This window comes from Tiliqua scincoides, chromosome 2 (genome assembly GCF_035046505.1).
Source record: "Tiliqua scincoides isolate rTilSci1 chromosome 2, rTilSci1.hap2, whole genome shotgun sequence".
NCBI classification, from domain to species: Eukaryota; Metazoa; Chordata; class Lepidosauria; order Squamata; family Scincidae; genus Tiliqua; species Tiliqua scincoides.
Window position 1 is genome coordinate 132,737,917 of NC_089822.1, and position 24,420 is coordinate 132,762,336.

Sequence of the window (24,420 nt, forward strand, 5' to 3'; positions counted from 1 at the left end):
TGCTAAATGTTTCATGGAGAAGATGGGTTTTAAGAGGGAATTTGAAGGACGCATCCCACAGATGTTCCAAGACGTAGTTCTAAGCATAAACAGATTCCTCCCAGTGCAAGGGACTGCAGTGAGACTTTAAAAAAAAAAATCACTGACTGAATGTATGGTTCAGTACTAGGCAGTTATGCCTCTTAACTGGTGTATAGTCAAAAATGACAAGTTTATCTTGGAAGCTATGAATCGGGAAGTCCCTGGTTGAAATCACTCTTTTGTCACAAAGACAAGTCCCTCTCTCCCAGCCTCAGTCCCTACCTTCTATCTTTCTGCAGTACAGAGTTAATCTTGATTTACAGGGATGTTGTAAGGCAGTGTTCTTCAGCCTTGGGGTCAGGGCCCCAATAGGGTAACAAAGCCTCAGTTGTGGGGGTCACAGCAACTTAGGAGAATGAAAAAGGTTGAAGATAACTGGGTTAGAGCACCACCAGGTAAAGGGGGCGGCAACTGGTGTACCCCTTCACGTACCAGGAGACTGTTCCCCTGTCCTGCTCAGGTTCTTAACAATTGTGCTAAAATAGCTTTCATTAGGCTTCATGGCAAGATTTTCTGTTCTCTAATAAGAATATTTAGTTACAGTGAACAGTGCTGGGAGGGTATTACAATGGCAGGGAGTGGGCAAATAGGGCCTCGGAGGGGGGGTGGGATCAACCGTAGGGTCCCCAGTCACATAATTTATTTGTTTATATATTGGGGTCGTGGCATGAGAAAGGTTGAAGACCACTGTGGTAAGGATTATGTATTCTAGAACAGCAGTTCTCAAACTTTTCAGCAATGGGACTCACCGGAAGTGATGTCATGGCCGAAAGTAACATCACCAAGCAGGAAAATTTGTGACAATCTGAAGTTGCAATCCTATCCAGACTTGCCCAGGAGTAAGCCCCATTAACTGTCATTGTTAAAAGCATATCTACAGAGTAGCCCAGTGATTTTCAATCTTTTTTGTCTCACAGCACACTGACAAGGTACTAAAATTGTCAAGGCACACCATCGGTCTTTTGACAATTGACAAGGCACACCATGCTGTTGGTGGGGGGCTCAAATCTCCCAGTGGCCCTACTAATAAATGACTCTCCGTCAAACTCCCACGGCACACCTTCAGACCATTTGCAGCACACCAGTGAGCCATGGCACAGTGGTTGAAAATGGCTGCTTTATAGCCTCCTACCGCTGTGTCATGTTCCTGGTCTTGCTGCCAGGCGCCCAGGGGTCCTGCAAGCACCACCGGCAGCCTGTTAAAAGTACAGATCCGTAACATTTCCCCAATGTGGTCACAGGCCATGGTTGCATCAAGTTTAATATATTAAAAATAAAATATTGAAATGTATGGGGACCCACTTGAAATTGGCTCATGACCCACCGAGTAGGTCCTGACCCACAGTTTGAGAAACACTTCTAGAAAATAAAATGCATATGCTGCCTTCCTACCATACAGATGTATAATTTTAAAAAAGCATCATAGAATTAATAAATTAACCTTTATGTACAGCCTATGAGCATGTAGCATCACACTATTTAAGAGACAGCTGTTCTCTTCAGGGACTCATTGCAGCTCCTTGTATTGGTCCTTCCCAGTTACCGTAGCTTGCTCTGCACGCGCTTCCTCTGCCATTCAGAACCAGAGCACGCAGCCCTTGCGGGAGGGGGGGATGGGAGGAGCTCAGGCAGAAGCCTTGCCCAGGGGAAGCCAAATGCAGAAGCACCACCATATAGAGCAGCTTCCGCTTGGACCCGGAAGTCCTCCTGGCTCTGGCCGGAAGTCACCCTCCCACCACCTTTCGCTCTCTTTCTACCGCCATCTTGGTCCCGGCTCGTCTCGTACAGTAAGTTCGGCCGTTTGAATCCGCTGCCATCCTCCTCGGGGCGGGCTCTGAGCGAACCGGTGGGAAGTCGCCGGGGCCGGGGAAGGCTTGGACCGTTCAGCGCCCAGCGTATTTCCCGGAGGGGGAGTCGAGCCGGGGCCACGGGAGCCGGCGACGGTTGGGCAGTTTGGGCCCCGCATCCCGGGCCACAGGGCCTTGGTGGGTGTCTTCGCTTCAAGGGGAAGTGGCAATCCGGAGCCTGAGGGCCTGGAACACAGACGCAGGGGAGAGAGTGCTCGTGCACTGGCGGACGTGAGGGAGAACTCACTTTTGGACCGCTCCATAACTAGGCAGGCATGTGCGCCCTTTTTGGGAGTAGAAGGGCATCTTCTTTAATGGGGCTTGGGTGTCTTGGGGCAGCAGAGGAGTGAGTGTGAACAGGATGGCGTGTATCCTGGTAGGACTTGGGCAGAGGAGTGGAATTAGGGGTTGGCTCCTCCACCCCGCCTCCTTTCTCACTGTTTTCTCCCAAGAAATCTAGTTACTTTCCATGGTTTTAGGCTGCAATCCTGTACACTCTTTCCTAGGAGTAAGTCCCATTGAACACAAAGGGCCTTACTTCTGAGTAGGCATGCATGGGGTTGTGCTGTCAGTTCGGTGTGACGTGCGTAGGAAGAGTTAAAGTTGCTCGAAGAGAGATGGGGTGTCATGGGTTGTCATTGGTGTCGGGGCCTGGTAATGACTCTTGGTGAGGTGATTTGACCTAGTATTCAGCTAGGGCGGTGAGCAGTGGGAGTTATGTCTAAAGCAGTGATTTTCAATCTTTTTTGTCTCACAATACATTGACAAGGTATTAAGGATTGTCAAGGCACACCATCAGTTTTTTTGACAATTGTCAAGGCACACCATGCTCACATCCTCCAATGGCCCTACTAATAAATGACCCTTCCCCAGACTCCCACAACACATTGATTTTCAACCTTTTTTGTCTTGCATGTACGCTGACAAAGTACTAAGGATTGTCAAGGCACACCATCAGTTTTTTTGACAATTGTCAAGGCACACCATGCTCACATCCCCCAATGGCCCTACTAATAAATGACCCTTCCCCAAACCCCTGCAACACACCTGCAGACCATTTGCAGCACACCAGTGTGCCACGGCACAGTGGTAAAAAAATGGCTGGTGTAAATGAAGGGTCATAGTGGTGAAGCTGTAATATTAACGTAAGAGCCTTTTGGGATCCACCAAGACCCATGTAAACGTGGATTCTGTTTCCAGTCAAGTAGCCAGTAGCAGTAGCCAGTCAAGTGTTACTATGAAGTTTCCAAACCCTCTCTCATTCTCCCTGTCATTTAGTCTTTGGAGGTATACTGCTCCTGAGCATGGAGGTTTTGCATGGCTGTCATGGCTAGTAGCAGTCGCTAGATCTTAATTTCCATGAGACCCATCTTGAGTTGGTCCTAGGTTTGAGTCTCCGCTTCATACCTTTCATCATTCTCCAAAATGTCATTTGTGCTACTCATGTAGTCTTGTTGAATGAGGGAAGAGGCAGCACATTCTAGTAAAGAAACTCAGCAGGAAAGATCCAGTCCTGCAGGTTGACCAGGTATGCTTGTATTAGGTTTGCTATTTCCTGTAAACTGACTATTTTGTATCTCAGCCTTATTCAAATCACTTTAAAGGTCTTGCCATACTCTTTCTTCTTCAGTGATTAATGGAGATGGTCTTCTGTCCAATTAGCAGGGACATGAAGACTAGTTCTGGCAAAGGTTCTGAATACACTAAACTGTGTAAAATGTTCTGAATACTCAAAACCTGCCATGTCTGTAAAGAATTTTTAAGCATGACTAGGCTGTGTAAATTGAACCCGGAATCAGTGCTGTAGGAAATGATCCAGCTGCTTTTTTATCTGTATCTTGTCTGAATATTCTGATTGCAGAGAGGGAGATTGTTTTTAGATACTCTGCAGTGTTTTAACATGAACTCTGGAGAAAAATGACTGAATTTCACTTTCTTCCCCTTCTAGAAATGCCTGGTGAAGCCACAGAAACCGTCCCAGCTACAGAACAGGAGCTGCCACAGCCTCAGGCAGAGACAGGTTAGTGTCTCAGATGATGGTGGCTGCAGTCATATGCATCTCTTACTGGGAGTAAGCTCCATTGAACATAGTGGGATTTACTTCTGAGTAAACATGCATAAGATTGCTCTGCAACACATCTTCAGAAAGGATCCTGAAACTTGTCCAGTCTGAAGATAAAGCCATTTGGGGAGGCTGAGAGAGTTGGGAAACACAAATAGTTGAGAACTAGTATAGCATGGTGGCAAAGAGATTGTGAGTTCCCTGGTTCAAATATCATCTCTGCCATGCCACACCACAAAGTGGCCTTAGGGAAACCACTCTCTCTCAACTTTAGCACCTCCATCTGAAGTTGGATAATATGGACCTACCTTACAGGGTTGTTGTAAGGGTAGGATTGCTGAGATGCACATTGAACATTCAAAACCATTATATTGGTGGTGTTGTAGTTTGCCCAGCTGTGACTCTGAAAATAAAATTGGTTAGATAAAATTTTGACACAAATTACCCTCTGCCTTTACAAAGTTTCGTCTCTTTCAGATTGGATGAGCTGCAGGGTCTCTGTCTGGGATATGGTGGTAGCATGCTTGGGGTAAATCACAATTTGGATAAACACTGCTGTCCTGCTTTGTTGTGGAGATTTTTAGAGTATGATGTGCAGATATACTAACCATGACCCTCCTGGTTTGTTGTTGTGCTAACTTAAAACTAAAAATATCAAATAAAACACTAGAGAAATGTGGGCTGGCGTTTCTAAGGCAAATGCTAGATACTTGTTAAAAGTCTTGGGGTTTTTCTTTTTTTTTGTCTTCTGGTAATAAACTGTGCTTCTCTGAAAGCATCTCCAAATGATTGTGAGTTTTCCTCTCATGTTACTTGTAGTTATATATGTAAGATTTTTTCAGGATATGTTGTTGGTGTAATTGGCTTAGGGCGCAATCCTAACCCCTTGTGTCAGTGCTTTCCAGCACTGGCATAGCAGTGCCAATGGGACATGTGTTACATCCTGCAGTTGGGTGTCACTCACAGAGGCCTCCTCAAAGTAAGGGAATGTTTGTTCCCTTACCTTGGAGCTGCATTGCCCTTAAGTCAGTGCTGGAAAGCACTGACATAAGGGCTTAGGATTGTGCCCTTAGTGTCATAACATACAAATTGCACAGAAGTTGTGTGTGCTTTCAGTGTTAAAATCTTTTCTCTACTCCTAATGTAGGAGTTCCTACTAGCTTAAAAGTAACACTTTTTTTGATCTGCTGTGAATAAGGTCTGTGAATGTTGAGCATTTTGCGTCTTACTGGATTCACTATTTCTCCTTTATCATGTTTATGAGTCTTACTCAAGGAAGAGAGGTTGATCAGAATATAGGATACAATCTCATGGCATTCCTAAACTGGTGTGACAGCCAAGAATTGGAAGTGCTTGGAACATGATCAGTCAATAATTATTCTGTGGCTCTTATTTCCTGTTGCGAATTGCTGGTGGTCACTGTTTGTAATAGCATAAGCTGCTGTAATGTGGCTGGAAACCACATGGGGATTTGGTCTGACCCCAGATCTGGAGCTACCTTTGTGTGTGTGTGTGTGTGTGTGTGTGTGTGTGTGTGTGTGCGTGCGTGCGTGCGTGCACACGCATGTTTTGAAACAGAGTAGATATCAAGCTGATAGCATTCCCTAAAATAGCTTGACTTAAATGCAGAACAAGGAAGCACATTGCTTTACAACTCCAAGCCAGAAGCTTGCATTACAATTTGGCATTCATCAAGCATCCTGTACTTGACCATGACACATAGCTGATAAATGTGCTGGCTGAGAAAGTGCCTCATTCTGGTGGATTCAGAGTTAATACAGTCTTTAAGAACTTGGGGATGTTTTGAAGTTTTTGTGTGCGCGCCCACTTTTACCTAAGATATTAATCCTAACAACTCCCCCTCCCCACATTTTTGTATTATGTTTCCTAACTGTCTGTCTTAAAGGTATCTTGGATGCTGTAGTCCATTTCGCAAAGATCCTCCTTGTTTGCTACATTTCTGCCTTTGAGACTTAGGGGATAGTGCTTGACTTTGACTGAACATTTTCTGCCCATACCTACACATGGGGATGCTTCACATGGCATGACTGGTAAATGTGATGATTTCTATCCATTGGATGTGTGAGCTTAACATGGAGACAGAAGAGAAACTATGGCGTTCACCATTGGGTGATAAAATGATGCTACATGGAATAGAACAGTGTTTCCCTCAGGCAAGCAACGTTTTCTACTAAGGTCACCAAGGTGCTGTCTAGCCCGCCAAACATAAGCAAAGATATATTATATAAGCACTGGTTTCCAATTGTCCATTAGGTTGTTTATGCCAGGTATAGATCCAGCACTCCCTTTGCCTTCTGTTGAGGAAAGGTGACTGATGTGTCATCCTAGATCTTAGCTATTTGCCATGTTAATGCATTGGACAGAGGGCTATGAGGAGATGAATAGAGCAGAGCAAATAGATTTGCTTTGCTTCGGTCTAGCTTTGTTACTGGTTCTTTTTTAAAATATGGCAAAGGCAACACACAGCAGCCCTGTTCAAGCCACCAACACTAAACCTGGAAGCAAAACAGAAGAAGAGAGAACACCACAGGTGCATCCAGGACAGATGAGTGCAGGGGTGTCAAACTTGTTTCATACAGTGGGCCAAATAGCATTTATGACGCCTGCTAAGGGGCAGAAGTGATGTCATTAAACAGGTCATAACCAGAAATAAGCACTTTTTTCTCACTTAGGAATACATTAACTGCAAATGATAGAAGAGAAAACACGCAAATCTTGATCATATTTTAAGATACAGCAGAGCCAAATTATAATGCAGGCCACCCTTTTAGCAGTTACACCTCAGTAGCTGAGAGCCCAAGGGCCAGATAAAAAGCTTCTACAGGTCACATCCAATCCCTGGGCCTTATGTTTGACACTCCTGGATTAGTGTATTCACTCCTTCTCTGCTACTTACATCCTCTTCTGTCCTCTTGGGCTCTGACACCCACTGAGATACCGACTCTGAAGGTTGTTCATAATTGTTTCTGCCAGCTACAGTTTTCAGTTACCCTATATTGACTTACCTATGTTATCCCATGGCAAAGAGGGTGTGCACATGACTACTGCTGTGCTGTAAATTCAGCCCAGCTGGGCTTTTTGACACTCCTGACGTTAACGCTGAAAAGTTTTTATTGTTGTGACACTCCCCAAAACTGGCGTGAAGCTTAGTGCATAGCAGTAGTACTCACAAGTCAAGTCAGACAGTGCAATGGCATCAGTTCCAGGTGATCATTAGGCAAAGTGACTCATGCTGTTGAATGTTACTCCCAAGTAACCAATTGTCTCTATAACGCTTTGTGCATGAGAGCTTGTTTAGTCGAAGTGCCATTTGTCTCTGGGCTGCTAAGGATAACTCACACTTTTCACCATTGTTGGATTGCTATTTCTTTTGGATTTCTAACTACCTTGTGGAGCATGTACAAACGCCTGGGTTTCCTGGGTGGTATCTGAACAGTTGACACTATTGCAGTAAATCCACCCCCAGTTTCTGGGGCACCCGTGGAAGTGATGCTGACAGCTGAGAAGGCCAAACCAGTTGCCACCGAGAATCCTGAAGTGGCAGGCAAGGGTTCTCAGGCTATGGCTGCCCTGGAGCTTTCAGGTAGGTCTTAAGTTAAAACTTCAGGATGGGGTTAAAATTGCTGCATTTGCAGCTTGTTTTTTTAAAATGAGCCACATAATGGTTCAAGGCTTCCAAAATGCCCATTCTGTTAAAGCTGAGAATTTGATAGGGGGAATTGCTGCTTAATAAAGGGCTTTGAAAATAGGCATAACTGTACAGAGCTGGTATGTAATTTCTTGCTGACCGAGTATATTTTGACAGGAGTTGTGTTTGATCTTCCCTTCCTTTGCCAGATAAGGAGTAGAGATGTAAAAGTTATATCCCCTGAGTTAGGCAGTAGGGTATCTGAGTCTCTTGTTGTTGTTTTTTTGTTGTTTTTTCTTAAAAAGTACGCTTCCAAGATTTGCTGGAGATGTTCCCATAGAATGTAATTTGAAGGACAGCTGGTAAAAATATTGCACCTCAGTGATGCCATCTAAAAAAGGGGTGTCAAATTCATTTATCCCATAGTCTTTCGAGACTGAAGGTTGCCAATACATATGCAATACAAACTCATTTCATACAGTGGGCCAAACAGCATCCATGATGCCTGTGGGGGACCAAAAGTGATTATGTTATTAAACTGGTCAGAACCAGAAATAAGCACTCTGTTCTCATGTAGGAACTCAGTAGCTGCAAATGACAGAAGAGAAAATACACAAATCTTGATCATGTTTCAAGCGATGGAAGAGCCCAATTATCATGCGGGCCACCCTTTCAGCAGTGACACCTCAGCATTGCTCATTAGCTGAGAGCCAGAGGGCTAGATAAAAAGCTTCTGCCGGGCACATTTGGCCCCGGGCCTTACATTTTACACCCCTAATCTAAAACATTTCAAATGAATTTGAGGGGGTGGGGAGCCTCCTTAAAGGTTCAAAATAGTCCTTCAAGATGACCGTTTGGTAGAATATAGGTTCATGGGTCAGCCAGTGCATTTCTAGATTAGCTTTTGTTTCATTTCAGTTGTGCTTGAGAAGCTGTTCCACAGCTATAGGTTTCACACTAAAAAATTTTGGGTATATCCTGGTTCATTTTTCTGACTTTGTTTCACAGTGGTAGTGGTTTTGTTAATTCAGTTGAACTATGTATTCATTTCTCTTATTTCTTCAGTTACTGATGGACAGTAAGTGCTAATGCATAGCCCCCTAAGGGTAACTGCTATCAGTCCTTCTTTGGCAGTCATAACATCATTGAGACCAATCACTAATTTTACCAAGGTATTTTCTTTGTCCTACCTTTGTCATGGAAGCCAGTCCCCATATAATGCAAGTTTCTCTCCTATATTCCAATGTAAAGATCAAGATTCTTAAGATTACATGCTACTTGAGTTGCATGTTTTGTGCCATGCAATCAGACATCAAACTGATGTTCACTCTACTCTTCTTCCTGTATAATTCCATTCAGTAGTGTGCCTCTAGCTTGATTTTAATCACTTGGTAGTCATTGAAGCAGAGCTACAGACACTCCTAGTACAATTACCTATTTGCTCTCCCTTCCTCCTCCCACAGATTATGTGTGGTGTATAATGATGCAGTTTGACTTTGCTATAAAATGTCTTTGGAAAGTGACTGGTTTGTGCTATTAACATCAGTTTGAGAAAATACTGGCATACCAGTGTCTCTTTTCCAAGCCCCACATTGCCTGTGGGTGTAGTGAGAAACTCACAGTGTTGTATCCCTTCTAAGGAAGTTCATTTTAATTCAAGTCTCATCTAGGCTTGATTAATGGCAAGCCTAAAATGAAAGGCACTTTAGTTCAGGCGTCTGTAGCTCTCAGTAGACTTTATTTGCTGTCGTGATCAAGCCAAGAGAATAGATTTTACATCTAGATTGTACTAGCTGCTTATTTAGTGGTCTGCTTTTTAATAACCTTCTTGCTCTTGGTCATTTAGCTCTGGCTATTCCCGCTCTTTCTGCTGGTGCTCCCGAAGTGCCAGCAGCCTGTTTTCCTGAGCCATCCATTCAAGCACCAGGTATTTGCTCTTAACCCCAGTGTGTCCATTAACAATATTTTGCTGTGCTGTGCTTGTACAGTTAGATTTAATTCTAGCTCTTAACAAAGTTACATGGGGTTGTTCGAGACCAAGGATCATAAAGTCTAGGCTCCTGAGTTCTTCTGCTGTTCTATTACAGCGTATATAATATTCACTGGAATACTTTACTTACTGTTGGGATTGGCAAGTTTGTCTTTACCATTTTAAGGAAAGTATTACAAATAGTTACAGTGGTGTGTTTGGCTATATAGTGTGGATGTTTGCTATTGATAGATGCCCAGAATGGGTGTAAAAAGTGGTGTGGTACCTTCCACTATTTTTCAATGTCTTTTTGAAAGGATGGTATCTTTCTGTTCTCATTGCGATGGACATTCTAAGTACCAGATTAGAATGGTACTTCTAATACCATTCTAAGTACCAGAAATTTCTGCCTCAGTATGCCTGAGTTGCAAAATGCTTAGGGCTCATGTTGCCTAAGGAATACACCCTGAAATTGTAGGATGGGACTTGTATAAGGACACTTTTGTCAAACGTTCACTGCATTGGACTTACCAGGATTTGAGGGGCATGTAGATGTTTCTTCAAGATAGATGGAAGCCATGTTTCTAGACTCTTTCTTTAACCAAGGTAAACTGCCTTCACAATTACAAATGGAACTTATGCTGCAAAGCAAATTGCATATGGTGGTGATGCAATTGGTATCTATTGTCCCTAGAAATGTGGATATAATAAATGAAAGTTAAATGCTACCATCTTGGACCTTGCAGAATGTTTCCTGGACTAAATACTTCTATATTTAGAATTTAGATATATTTTGGTAGCTCATGTTCAGGGTGGCCAACCAGACTGTTGGTTTTGCCCTGAAAGATCCCGCTGGAGAGAGTGGTAACACCTGGGGAGGGGAGATGGGGCACATAACTATGAGACAGTGGTATATATCAGATGGCTTGAAACTGCTAGCAGACTCTGTAGAATAGCAGCACTTTCTGAAGGATGTTACTTGCAACAACCTGGCTGAGGGGGAAACACAAATAATCTTAATATTTTCTGACAGCAGTTGCAGCATTTTCTGCTTCCCAGGTAACTGGACCATTTCCATGTGGGTAACTCTGGATAACACATTTTTTCTTCCCCTGTGTTTTTCTTTTCATCATTGATTCACTTTTTCTCTCCTTTAGCTGCTGTTTCCAGCTCCTCCGTTTCTAGTGCTGCTCACCCTTCCCCTTCAACCTGCAAAGCTAACTCGCCCCTTCCTGAACTCTATCCTCCCATTACTCCACTGACACCTACTGGTTTTGCTGCCTTACCTGGGCAGCTTTCCTCCCTAGCTGAGGCTTCCTTCCCTCTCTCCTCCGTGCCAGTCACCCCTGGCCCTGCCTTGCCACCTTTCATTCCAACTGGGGTGAGCCAGAATTTTTCCTCTCCCTTGAAGTCCCCAGATCTGGTTGCTTCTGCCCAGTTAACTAACTCCCCATTGCCAACCCTTGCATTTGGACCTCAGGCTACTCCCCTGAACCAGGTAATTTCCCCCGAGTCTTTTAGTCTGGCTTCTCCAGCCCAGTCTGGCTTCTCCACAAACCCAGTACTGATAGCTTCTACATCAGCAGTTTCTCAGATGCAATCATGCCCCCCTGTTCCAGCTCCTTTCATTCTCCCAGTTGCTCCTGTTTCTCCTTCTTTGGGCCCAGCTGCTACTGCTGTCCCTACTCCTAGTTCTTTCCCAGTTCCTCTCAGCCCTCCTGTCAACACGGCAGCCTCAGTCACTGCTCATGTTCCAATTTCTGCCCCTGTGGCCCCTGCCTTAGCACTTCATTCTGTAACCCCAGTTTCTGTCCCAGCTCTTCCCTCAATTTTCCCTCCATCATCATCCCTTCCTGCTCTTAGGCCTATGACATCCTCTCCAGTTCCTGATACTCCTGTGGCCTTTGCTCCCCACCCAGTAGCTCCTACTTCGTCACCGGTGCTCTCTTCCACTTCTTGTGTTGCTAAAACTATGACCCCTTCATCTGCCTCTGCTTCCACACCCATGAGTTCTCTTACAGCATCTCTTCCTCCTTTCTCCTTTGCAGTGACTACTCACAGCCCAGGGCCCTCTCTAGTGCCCGCATCTAACCCTGTGACCCCTGCAGGGCCACCTGTGGGTCCTGTCCAGCAACCTGCAGCTTCTCCTTTGGAACCCAGTTTGGACCTTGTAGTACCTGCTTCCTGCCCCTTTGCCTCTGCTGTGTGTCTTGGATCCCCTCTTGTTTCTCCAACAGGACTTGCTCCTGGATCATTGGTACCTGAATTGATACCTTTGGACCCTTCTGTCTCCCCAGCAGTGCCTGCTGCTCAGTCTGTGATTCCTCCTTTGGCACACATTTCTGCTCCTATTGCTCCTCCTGTATCCCCATCAGAGCCTGCTCATAAACCACTGGCCCCTGCTATGTCACCTGTGAAACCTGCTTCTCCTTTGGCACCTATGCCTGGCCCCATTAGTAGCCCTGTGCCCCTAGCAGTGCCTGCTTCTGGTCCCACAGCACTTGTTTCACAGCTTGTAACATCTGGTTTTGTCCCTGTTTCTGGCTCTGTGTCTGCAGCAGAGCCTGCAGGGCCACCTATGAAATCTGCATCGCCTTTGGCACTTGTTTCTGGTCCTGTTCCTCTAACAGTATCTGCTTGCAGTCTTGTGGCCCCAGCAGTTCCTATACCTGAGACACCTACTTCTTGCTCTGTGGCTTCTCACCCCCTGGCTCCTACCCCTAAACCTGTAGTACCTGCATCCTGCGCTTCTACTCCAGTGCCACCTGTGAAACCATCTTCTCCTTTAGCACTTACTTCTGACCCTGTAGCTCCAGCAGTGCCTGCTTCTAGTCCTGTGTCACCTGCTTCCCAGCCCCCGGCTCCTCCTTCAGCACCTACTTCATCTCTGGCTCCCATTTCTGACCCTGTGGCCTCAGCCAGCCCTGATTGGAAACTTTTGGAACTTGATGTGCCACCTGTAAAACTTGCCTCTCCTTTAGCACCTACTTCTGACATCATAGCCCCTCCTCCAGGAGTGCCTGCCTCTCATCCTATGGCACCTGCTTCCCAGCCTCCTGCTCCTCCTTTATCTCTGGCTCCTATTTCTGTGGCATCAGCCAGCCCTGATCGGAAACCTTTGGCACCTGATGTGCCACCAGTAATACCTGCCTTTCCTTTAGCACCTACTTCTGGCACTATAGCCCCTCCCCCAGGAGTGCTTGCCTCTCATTCCATGGCACCTGCTTCCCAACCTGTGGTTCCTGCTTTGGCACCTGAAGCTCCACTTGTAAAACCACCTTCTCCACTTACTTCTGGTCCTGTAATCTCTCCTGTGCCACCAGCAGTGCAGACTGTTTCCCAGTATGGGACTCCTGCTTTGGCCCCTGTGGTTCCTCCTGTAGTCCCAGAAGGGCCTACACCTAAACCACTGGCACCTGCAATACCACCTGTGAAACCAGGTTCTCCTTTAGCACCTGCCCCTGCCTCTGGCCCCATAGCCTGTCCTATGGCCCTGGCAATGTCTGCTTCTAGTCCTGTGGTTCCTCCTGTAGTCCCAGAAGGGCCTACACCTAAACCACTGGCACCTGCAATACCACCTGTGAAACCAGATTCTCCTTTAGCACCTGCCCCTGCCTCTGGCCCCATAGCCTGTCCTATGGCCCTGGCAATGTCTGCTTCTAGTCCTGTGGTTCCTCCTGTGCCACCAACAGTGCCTGTGTGTAGTCCTATAGCTTCTGTTTCCCAGCATGAGATTTCTGACTTGGCCCCTGTGGCTCCTCCTGAGTCCCCAGGAGTATCTGCTCCTAGGCCATTGGTACCTGCTGTGCCATCTGTGAAACCTGTTCCTACTTCTGGCTCTATATCCCCAGCAGTGCCTGCTTCTAGTCCAATTGTCCCCATAGCCCCTCCTGTGCCACCAACAGTGCCTGTGTCTAGTCCTGTAGCTTCTGTTTCCCAGCATGAGACCCCTGGGTTGGCTCTTTCTGTGACTCCAGGAGTATCTGATTCTAGACCATTGGCACCTGCTTCTAGACCTGTGAAACCTGCTTCTCCTTTAGCTTCTGCTTTTGCCACCAAAACCCCAGCAGTGCCTGCATCTAGTCCTGTTGCCCCCACAGCCCCGCCAGTGACCTCAGCAGTGCCTGCTCCTAGACCTTTGACACCTACAGTGCCAGCTGTGAAATCTGCCCCTTCAGCACCTTCATCTGGCCCCAAAGCCCCTCCTGTAATCTCAGCAGTGCCTGCTTCCAGCCCTACTGTGGCACCCTCTGTGACCGCTGCTGCTGCTGTTCTTCCTCCTGTTATTCCTGCTTCTGGGCCAGTAGCTTCTCCAGTAGCACCTGTAACCCCTCCTTCTCGAACAGTGATCTTGACTCCTCCACTGCCTCCTCCTGCATCACCTACAGCCCCACCTGCTCCCATTTCTCTTTCTCCAGTGACCCCTGTCTCTGCCTCTAAACCACCAGCTGTCCCTGTTGTCTCCACTGCCTCAGCTGTAGATGTGCCCCAGTCTCCTGTGGTGCCTCCACAAAAACCAGCACCCTTACCTTTCACGCTTGCCGACCTCCCTGTTTCTGCTTCACCAGCAAATAAAGTCACTCAGCCTGTTGTCCCTGAACCGCCTCCTACTGTCCCTGTGAAAAAGCTAACTCGCTCTGCTATGCCTCTTAAACCATCACCAGTTTCACCTGCCTCTGAACTAGCATCTAAAGTGCTACCCAAAACCCCCACCCATGTCTCTGCTGTCATCGAAGACGACGAGCTGCCACCTCTGATCCCTCCAGAGGCCCCTGCTGGGGCACCGCCTCTGCAGCCAGTCTTGGTGGATTTCTCTCCTAAACCAGCTGTGGCCCTTGCTGAGGCCCCAGTAACTGCTGCTCCTCTTCCTCCTCCTCCTGCCAAGCAGCCTGTCCTGAAGAATGACAAGGGTATTTGCCTCTTTGGTTTGCTGTGTGCATGGATATCACAGACTGCTCACTGAATACTAACCTGTTTGTACCTGCAGGAGGCTCTGTGCCCTGCTTGTGCACCGTGTGCGTTAAGCCTAGAAAAATAGCATTTAGAAGTGAACTTAACCAAAGCAAGTCTAGGCTGAGCTGTAACCAGTCTTGGTCAGAAAGCCCTTGAAGATTCCTTTGTGTGTGCTGAGGAGATGAGATTTAAGCATAAGAGTGTATGCCACGAGTGAAAGATGTTCACATACTGAGCATGTTGTGGGAATGATGCCAACTTTGCCTTGACTGGCATTTCTGGATAGCACTAACCTAGAAATTCTAATCACAGCCTTGTTTTCTGTAGCACCTGTTGTCATCTTCAGCCTGCTCTCTCCAGTTCTAGTACTTGCCTTGTGATTGGATGTCTAGTAGATCTTAAATGCAGCTAATGAGCTAATTAGCTGGTGCAGTTAATTAGCTGCTTTGCGTGAAATGTTCATTGATGTAGTTGTAGCTGGTGTTGCCAGGTCTGTGTTTATGATGTAATAGTTGTCCTGGCTCTAAAAGAATAAATTGCTTTCCGGGGTTAATGTCCCCCAGCCCTTCTTAGCATGTATTGTCTGTATTTGTACCTGCTCTTGGGACACAGAAGTTGTGTGCATTTGAATGTCAGCAGAAGCTGTTAAATATGCATTAAACAAGATGCATGCTGTTTAGGTTCCCAGCAATAACTCACAGTTAGTGGTCAGTGGTTCTTTTTAGCTACCAGATATCTCAGTGTAGCCTGTTATATGTGCTGGGTTTTTGCTTACACTAGAATTGGCTCATGAGTTCATTGGCAGGTGAGAGAGGATAAGCAATTGTGCTTGCTCCCAGAACAGAATGTGGCCTCTACCTTCTGTTGTTTTCACATCTGCCAGTCAGTCTAATTTGTTTCTTCATACCTGCATCACAATCACTGCATGCTGCAATAATTAGGCTCATGAACCAGTGATTAATTAAGACAGGGGATCTCAAACTTGTGGGGCACAACCCACCAGCTAGGAAAGCCCTGTCTCTGCCCCCTTAAGGGGTGGAGTGGAAGGATGGCAGCAAAGCAGTTGCTAGGATCATGTCACTGCCAGGGCAAAAAGAGGGTTTCCCCACAACTTCTTGCTTCACTGCCTTCACCCCTCACCCACATACACTTACTTATGTTCTCAAACTTCTGGAGAGTTTGAGAACTGTTGAATTAAGGTGTAAAAGTATGTAGGCTGCATCCAGATAAATCAGTTCTGCGATGGGGTCAAGGGAGGGGTGTCTGGTGTTGATCTTTTATGAAAGAATTTTGATGAGCTTAGTAAAGATCTTGAGAAGAAGTGTATTCAAGTCACCATGAAGTAGCTTAAGCTTTTGAAGTTCATGCCTTTTTATTACTTTAAACCGGTGATGAGTTCATAGCCTATAATTTAGTCCTTGCAGTACAGTCCCCATTTCATGGAGGCTCCATTTATATGTTATGAAACCTAATCTCCAACCCACAATCTTGGAATTCAGGAAGGTGCTATGCTCTCATGTGCTTCCTCATCCCCTCTTCCTTTCCTTGATTTGGAGGCAATCCTGGTTAGTCTAACAATAATTTGCTCAGTTTGGATGTCATAGCAGACTATGGTTATTGCAAACCATAGAACAGAAAGTAGAATTTGTATGTGAGGGAGAAGAAGCAGGGAACATGTTCCTGAACTTCAAACCATAGTTTGGAGATCTGGTTTGTGTCATCTGAACAGAACCAGACTGCATGTAACACTATCATACTACATCGCCTACTATACAACACAGAGGTGACTCCTTATTCTGAGAGTGCCCGCATAACTCTTCTCCCATGAAGTTCTTTCTTCCTGGGTGTTCTCAAACGTTGCCTCTAAGAGCTCATTGATAATATCCCTATACTCGCCTACCAAGAATGTCTACACCTTTCCAATAGATAGCCTTTACCTAGAACTCTGTGGTTTAAAAAAGCTTTGCTTTTATTTGCTCCACCCCATCCATGTCCAATAACAATTGTAGGCAGTGTTTATCAGTTCAGCACCCTGAGAAATATTGGTCTGAATCTAATTCACAGAGAGAGAGAGAGAGAGTGTACTCACACTGGGGTTTATTCACTTTGTCTTGCAATGCAAGCTGACTAGATTAGAAGCACCTGTCTTTCCTGCTGTAACTGCACAAGTTGAAGCCACTATTGAATGAAGCACCATCATTGTTTGTCTCTAGATTGCACTGTTTCTGTTGCTTTGTTTTCTACATTGGGAATAAATTTCTGTAGCACAGATAATTCTTAAGTTTGTTGGCTTAGCAGGTTTTTAATGTGCATTGGCACAATGAAGGAGTGAAAGATTCCTCATGACCAAGCAGCAAAGTTATTCATGTTGTGCCTGGGCCTGCCTGCTGCTCTCAACAGAGTCCAAATTAGAAGAAAAATTATGCCTGTTTGTTTCTCTAGGGTCTGGGACAGAATCCGACAGCGATGAATCAGTGCCAGAACTTGAAGAACAAGACTCTACGCAAGCCACAACACAACAGGCACAGGTGAAGTCATGGGGATAAGACAGGAATCACACAACTGGATTTAATCATTTCATGGGTGGGGCTACAGAACAGTGTGAACTTGGATCAGAATTACCCAAGCTCACATGAAGGTGTTCAAGCCACTATATATAATGTAAGCTTTGTGCATCTGCACACAAGGCTGCTGTCTTGATCCTAGGATAGTTTTGCATCCATACTGTGGTATATAGTGCTCACAATCGCATAGAAGGTATTAAGCACAGGATATTTGTGCTAAAAATACTGCTTTAAAGACTACAAAAAGTGAATTGTTAAATTTTTTTTTTCTTACATCATTTGCACAACTGTACTGTTGAATTTTTTTGAAAATTGAATTTTAAATTGGGGATATGTAAAGAAGTGGGTTAGTGTGAGAAAATGGGAGGACAGAACACGTTTATGAGGTTAGGAATAAATGCACTGTATGCAATGAGAAAGGCTTAGTAGCTCTGTGGGTGGGTGTGAGTGCGCACACTGGAGGGGGGTAGTGGGCGGGATCCAGATCAGTGGAACATCGTCTAGACCTCTATTGATGTGTTTTAACAACCTTCCAACAGGCCTCCAGGATTTTAAAATGTTGTGTTAAAAAAGGAAATCAAGATTATCATGTTTTCCTCTTAGATGCGCTCTTCTGTGCTGTGTGTCGGGATGCAGTTGTGACCTGGTTATTTACTCAAGGGTCTCCAAACCCTGAACTGTGGGCCACATCTGGCCCTCTAAAGGATTTTCTCTGACCTGCATGGTTCCTCAGCCTCTTTGGGCTAAAAATTGCTCCAAAGATGCACTTCTGGGTCTCTCAACATGAGTATATACCACATTCAGCTATAGAGCAGTAGTTCCCAACCTTTAGGAGTTCAGGGACCACTAAGGCAAAATTTTGAGACAGTGGGGACCACATGCAACCCCCACCCCCACCCTCACGCACAAAAAATACAATTAAATTTGTAATACATATGAAGATTATTTAATAATTAATGTGATTGTTGTGTTTGCATTTGCTTCAGTAGCTGTGAAAGTCTTGGGTTTACATGGAATACACAATAATTCCCCCCCAACTCAGAGGTTTTCACACCCACCCAATTCAGTCCAGTCTCTTTTCCCCCACACCAGACCACATTACGCACAGCCCTTGCCTCTTTTAAGTGTGGGAAAACACCTGAAAAAGGGAGAGGGTAAGCACAAGGGGATTATAGGCAAGTCATGCAAGGTAGTTAAATGAGCCAACAAAAAGCACACACATCCCTCCACAGTTCCTTTTGTTACACATCCCTGGCCCTGCTCCCCCCCCCCCCCACTTGTGAGTCCAGAGTCCTTAGGAAAGTGTTCAACACAATTTAGGCAGGTGGGTCCTGAAGGAGAAGAGACGTGTGAAGGAAGCACCAGCTCAGAGAGACATCTCAGAATGGCTGCTGCATGTCTCAGGAAGAAAAGTCCTTTTGGTGTGCACTGCAAGGTCTTTGGGGGGGGGAAGCCTCTCTTCACTTCCTGTTCTAACTGCTGTCATGCTCTAGCTGTGAACTACTTTGGTTGGAGCTAGGAGAGTGTGAGCAAGCCTATAGGTAGGTTGCAGCCACAAAACAACAGCTGCCTACTCTGCCATTAGTCTGTGGAACTCCTTGCCCCAGGATGTGATGATGGTGTCTAGACTAGATGCCTTTAAAAGGGGATTGGAGAAATTTCTGGAGAAGTTCATCATAGCTACAGTGTGACTAACAGCCCCATTCTAGGCATGTCTACTCAGAAGTAAGTCCCATTATAGTCAGTGGGGCTTACTCCAAGGTAAGCATGCATAGGATTGCAATCTGAGGAGATGGGGAACTGGCCAAGTGTGGAGTGGGGGAGGGCTCCCCATGGACAAAGCTGCTGTTGCTCTCTGAGGAGGAAGAGTCAGGGGTTGCACCTGCTGTACTTGGCTATGGTGGTGCCTGTTCTGCAACTTCTGGGATTGCTTCTCCCCAGGTGCGCCGCTTGCAGTAAGACAGCAGAGGTGCTGCCTGTTTCCCTCTCCAAAAGGGGTGCCAAAACCTGGTTGCCTGGATCCCTTGCTCCACCCCTGGGTGTTAGAAGAGCACATCCAGGGGGCCCAATCCTGCCAACTGGGGAGGGGATACCAGGGCTGGGGGTTAAGCATACTGTTTCTCCCCTCTCCTGCTTCCACACTGCCTCCAATTCCCTTCCTCTGTGTTCCCTGGCCGGCTGGAGTCCGGACTCCCAGGGAAATCACATCCAGAGAAACCCACACCCAGGGAAACGCCCCCAGCCAGCCAGCCAGCCAGTGATGCCTTTGGGAGCCTGTTCCTTCTCCTCCTTATTACTCCCATTCCTCCCCTCCTCAGGCCCCCCCCCACCTCCAGTGGCAGCAGCCCCCCACCCGCCCACCGAAGAGACTTCCCAGGCTGGCTGCAGTACTGATTTGACTCCTGGAAAACCAGGCTGCGAGGGCTCACCTCAAGGCACAGTGTCAAGGAATGAAGGCAGCGGCGGCAGGACACCTCTCCTCTGCATGCAGCTGAGCCAGGAGGCTGAGGCGCCTGTGCTTCACTTTTTCGCTTGTCTGGGCACTCACAGACAAGGAGGGAAGGGAGGGGGAGGCAGGAGATGGAGAAAGGCTATCCTCTGATTGGCTGCTGGCGCTGCACAGCCTTTTTTTCTTCCTGCAAGGGCATTTTTTTTCTTTTTTCACCAGAGAGGTCGCGGACCACCTGGGAGGGCGCTGCGGACCATGGGTTGGGAACCCTAGCACTAGAGGTGTTGAATGCAATGCAGTGGAATGGAATAATTTTATTCCATTCCATTCAGCACCTCTAGTGGCTGAAAACTGTATATACCGATGTTTTATCAAACCTTTTTCAAAATCCATTCCCCATTCTTCCTGTGCAAGTCAATTTTGCCTTCTTCTCCACTCCTCTTTCCACCCCATCCACTTATTGTATTTAATCAAACTCACAGCACATCGTTTCTCCATATATTATTTATTTATTTTCTGGCCCTCGACACCATGTCAGATATATGATGTGGCCCGCGTGATGAAAAGTTTGGAGTTCCCTGTTTTAACTGAATGTGTCCTATCCAATTCCAGGGTTAATGATTGGGTAACAATCAAGTTAGTCATCTTATCAGTGGTGAACAAATTTCAGCAAAAAAACAGCTTTTATAAAATAATAAAAGCATTTCTGATCTCAGGTGGGGAGCCCAACTGTATGGGGCAATCACCAAAACCGTCTCTGCATGCCCTTGCAATCCTAGCTTGGCACATGCATAATAGACTGAGATTCCTGACCTAAGCATAACTGAGATCATGTTGGAACACAAGGGTAGAGTGATTGTTTAGATATGCCTTGCAAGTCTCTGTTTCCTGTGCTTGGATCTGGAGGATTTCAGGTGTAGATTCACAAGCGCATATTCATAAACCAGCAAAATGTAGGTTGTTCATCATAGAAGAAATTGTCATGGTAAAAGTATGTGTGTTTTGGGTCTTTTTGCTAGGTTTCTTTTAATCCCATTTTATGTGGTGTTGAGGTTTCTGTTTTTTTGTTTTTCCTGCAGCTTGCAGCAGCAGCTGAAATTGATGAAGAACCAGTTAGCAAAGCAAAACAGAGCCGGAGTGAAAAGAAAGCACGGAAGGTAAAGCCAAATTGAACTGAGGTGCCTGTCTCATGCCATTCCTGTTACGACCCATGAAAACCGCTCTCATCTATTTTAAATCAGAACGACCTGGCGGAGCAGGGGTTGATCACTACTCCAGCACATATGTGCCCTTTCTGAAACAACACCTGCATTTTACAAAAAATGGTTTAAGGGCAGGGGGCAATTCACCGGGGCAGTAACACCACTAAGAACAGACCTGTACCTCTGAGTTTTCTCCTATGCTGCTTTTCTTTCAGGAAAAGGCCATGAAGATTTATTTGAATTAACTAAGCAAGAGAAGCTCTTGTGTTACCAAGCAGTGGCATAGCTAAGGCATCTGGCACCTTGGGGCACAAAAATTTTAATACCCCCCTTTCTGAGAAGTGTCTGAAGCCTCTGACCACCTCCCAGATAGAGAAGTGTTAAAAACTTTTGTGGCACCCCCCCTACATAAGCCAGACAACTGGAACCCAGGGACATGTACCCCCTAGACCTCCCTTAGCGACGTTGGTGTTACCAAGGGAATTTTATCATAGTAATAGCTTTATGTCAACAGGTAAGAGCTAAGTCCCTGCCATAGCCTGTTCTACCTTAGGTGTTCAGTGGCTTACTTTTTTCACTAAAAGATTCTTTTTCTTTTAAGGCAATGTCCAAACTTGGTCTTCGCCAAGTCACAGGTGTAACCAGGGTTACTATCCGGAAATCCAAGAACATCCTGTTCGTTATCACCAAGCCAGATGTATACAAAAGTCCTGCATCAGATACCTATATAGTCTTCGGTGAAGCAAAGGTGAGCTGATCCAGGAATGTTGGGTTGGAGACATTTACTTGTCCGCTGCTTGTAACAGTGCAGTAACCTTGTTAGCCAGACAGAATTTTGGCACTGCAATTTGAAAGAGACAACAGCTGCACTACGAAGCTTTCCTGCTATTGTATGCTATATGGGGGTTGGGGTATTAATAATAAAGGGAACGTAGAGCTTCATGGAGGACAAGAGAGTATTTCTGCTGGAAAAGTGGCAGTCCTAGTATTTGTAGTGCTTGTAGAGACCTCTGTTTATCTTGTTCGTTGTTGATTTCAGTTGTAATAGCCAGAGAGTCTCACTGACCTGTTCTCACCTATCTCTATCAGATTGAAGATCTGTCACAGCAAGCACAGCTGGCGGCTGCTGAGAAATTCAAAGTACAAGGAGAAGCTGTTTCAAACATTCAGGAAAACACACAGACTCCCACTGTACAAGAGGAGAGTGAAGAGGAGGAGGTATGTCACCCCCATTATATATGAGGTTATTTAAAATATTTATATCTTGCTTTTTCTCTCCCTATCGGGAGGGGCCGACAGCACCTTACAGTATTTTTTATACCTATTAGTTGTAGTGCTATTCTCAGGGGACCCACAAAGAAGGGGAAAAAAGCTATGGGGATTGAAAAAGGGCAAATAAACTATAAAAATGTCAGTAAAAGCATAGTTCCTCCTCCTTTTCCTCACATGGGCTGTTGGTGTTTGTGTAGGCACTATGGGGGGAGGGGCACGTTCCACATTGAGGAGGCTGCAGCAAGTGGGGATGGTGATGGTGGATCTTCTGCCATTGCCTTCCCCTCTCCTCAAGATTTGCAAGTGACAGTCACAGCCAGATCAGGGATGTTGAGCTTGTTAATTTTGTGCCTTGGTGCCTCAGACATTTCCTAGTTCTGAAAGGTTCCCTATTACTGGCTTCAAATTCTCTCACTTCTTCTTGTGTTCCTAACAGTTTTTAGTGCTGCCTTTTGGGAGCCTGCAACACTCCTACCCCACTCCCTTGTGAACTTCAAGGTTCCTTTGTACCCCCAGGTGTACACACTTCAGATGTGGTTCCAGAGCTTTAGAGTTCCCAACAGTATTTCACTCAATAGTCACATACTGCAACATCAGCCCACCCATATCTAAACTGCAGCCAGAGTGTTATGTCCTCAGGCTCTAAATTACCAGTGTACCAGCTTCCTACTTGACTCCTGGGACTGCTGCTGCAGTAATTTCCACAGGGTGGTGACATTTGCAACCACTGAGCAGATTCCCCAAATAATAATCTTTTTGGTCTCCACCTCACCCCATATTGTTGTCCTGAGTGCCAATTATAGAAATAGTGGGACCAGCTGTTAAGTGTATCTTGTTATAGGTACTGATAGATGTAGGGAGTGAAATAGTGCATTTTTGATGCCAGAATCTATTTTTTAGTGTCCATGCATGCCTTAGAAAACTAGTGACTATAATTGTATTAGGACCTGGAAAAACTCACCTCCTTTGGAATGAGCCGGCATGCACTTTATAGGCTAATGAGCAGGGACCACTGTTGAAAGCAATTCTGGCCATTCCAAGCCTATATTTTACTAGCAGAGCTATTGCTCATTTCACTGTAGGCAAGGCACTGTTTTTGCCACATCCACAGGCAAGGCACTGTTTTTGCTACAGTTTTTAAGTGTTAAGTGGATACTGAGGCTGTAAGAACTTCTTACTGCATCCATGCTTGGCAGAAAAAGGCCTAAACCACCGACCTGGAGATAATTAATGTTTTCCCATTCAGGTTGATGAGACTGGTGTTGAGGTGAAGGACATCGAGTTAGTTATGTCCCAAGCGAATGTGTCTCGGGCAAAAGCCGTCCGCGCCCTGAAGAATAATAGTAATGATATCGTAAATGCTATTATGGTAAGTGTCTCATTGGAAAACATTTCTGACATTATTGTGCTGGTGGGTATGGAGTCTGATATTGAAGTATCATTTTTCTTGGTCATTTGATTTGCCTAATGAACCCCTTGGAGAAGATTTGTGCATACCTTTATGAAGAACCATACGTTAAAGCATTCCGAGGCTTAGGAACAGTTAATCCCTTATTCATATCAAGGACATGCAGTTCCTTTTCCAGATAATGTTCATTTTGAAACAAGGCATGTAATCTTTCTCAGTAGGTTTTGCATACAGCAGACTTAAAGGGTGTATGTATATTAAAAGAAGTAACAGAAGCAGCTCCCAGCAAACTTGTGTTGTATGTGGACAACACAAACTCTGCTCTAGAGTACAAGACTAAAGTGTGCTCAAGGCCATGCATGCATTACAAATGGTTTTAGCTGCCACTACTTAGCTTTGGAAATATGCGAAGTAGTGTCTTGTTGGAGACAGCTAGTCTTGGCAGAACTACAATTCCCAAGGTTCTTGAGGGCAGGGAGAGTTGGGACAGTTAAATCACTTGAGGCTTCTAGTGGATATTACCAGATTGTTTCCTTTGAGGATAGCTGAATGCATCACTTCTCAATGTTGTATCCTAGGCAACAACTTGGGAACGAGGCACTGCCTTTGCCTGTCCTCATCTAATTACTTTATCTCATAGCTAGAATTACATCCTCAGTGTTCCCCACCCGCTGTCTGAAATCACAGGAAGCCATAACAATAGCCCCCAAGGTCACTTGGCTGTACAGGGTAGATAAACAGTCTGCCTAGTTTGCACCAGCAAAGTCCCATGAATTTGTAGATCCTACCACCTAGGGGTAGACAGGAAAGTTTCTAACTCACTTTCTTTTTCTTTCTAGGAATTGACGATGTAACTACCCAGAAAGGGAAACCTTTTTTGGTGTTTCAGAGGAGAGTAAATTGCAGCTAAATTCAAAATTTGTACTTATTTCTATCAGTTAATAAAAGTTGTGGTTTAAAAGGT

General features: G+C 45.5%; 1 protein-coding gene across 5 annotated transcripts; it reads left to right on the forward strand.

Annotated features, from left to right (window-relative positions):
- The first annotated feature begins 1,803 nt into the window (after positions 1-1,803).
- Positions 1,804-24,420, forward strand: NACA (nascent polypeptide associated complex subunit alpha). Of its 5 annotated transcripts, none has more exons than XM_066613805.1 (12): positions 1,804-1,868; positions 3,877-3,948; positions 7,463-7,594; positions 9,486-9,566; positions 10,766-13,303; positions 13,517-14,518; positions 17,004-17,089; positions 20,654-20,731; positions 21,378-21,524; positions 21,866-21,994; positions 23,295-23,417; positions 24,296-24,420. In XM_066613805.1, exons 2-12 carry the CDS (start codon positions 3,879-3,881, stop codon positions 24,308-24,310), a joined length of 4,401 nt encoding a protein of 1,466 aa, XP_066469902.1. In that variant the 5' UTR covers positions 1,804-1,868; positions 3,877-3,878; the 3' UTR covers positions 24,311-24,420. The 5 variants fall into 5 exon arrangements, with proteins under 5 accessions (XP_066469902.1, XP_066469904.1, XP_066469905.1 ...); XM_066613807.1 differs by having other exon boundaries at positions 11,657-13,303; XM_066613806.1 differs by lacking the exon at positions 1,804-1,868 and adding an exon at positions 1,891-2,066.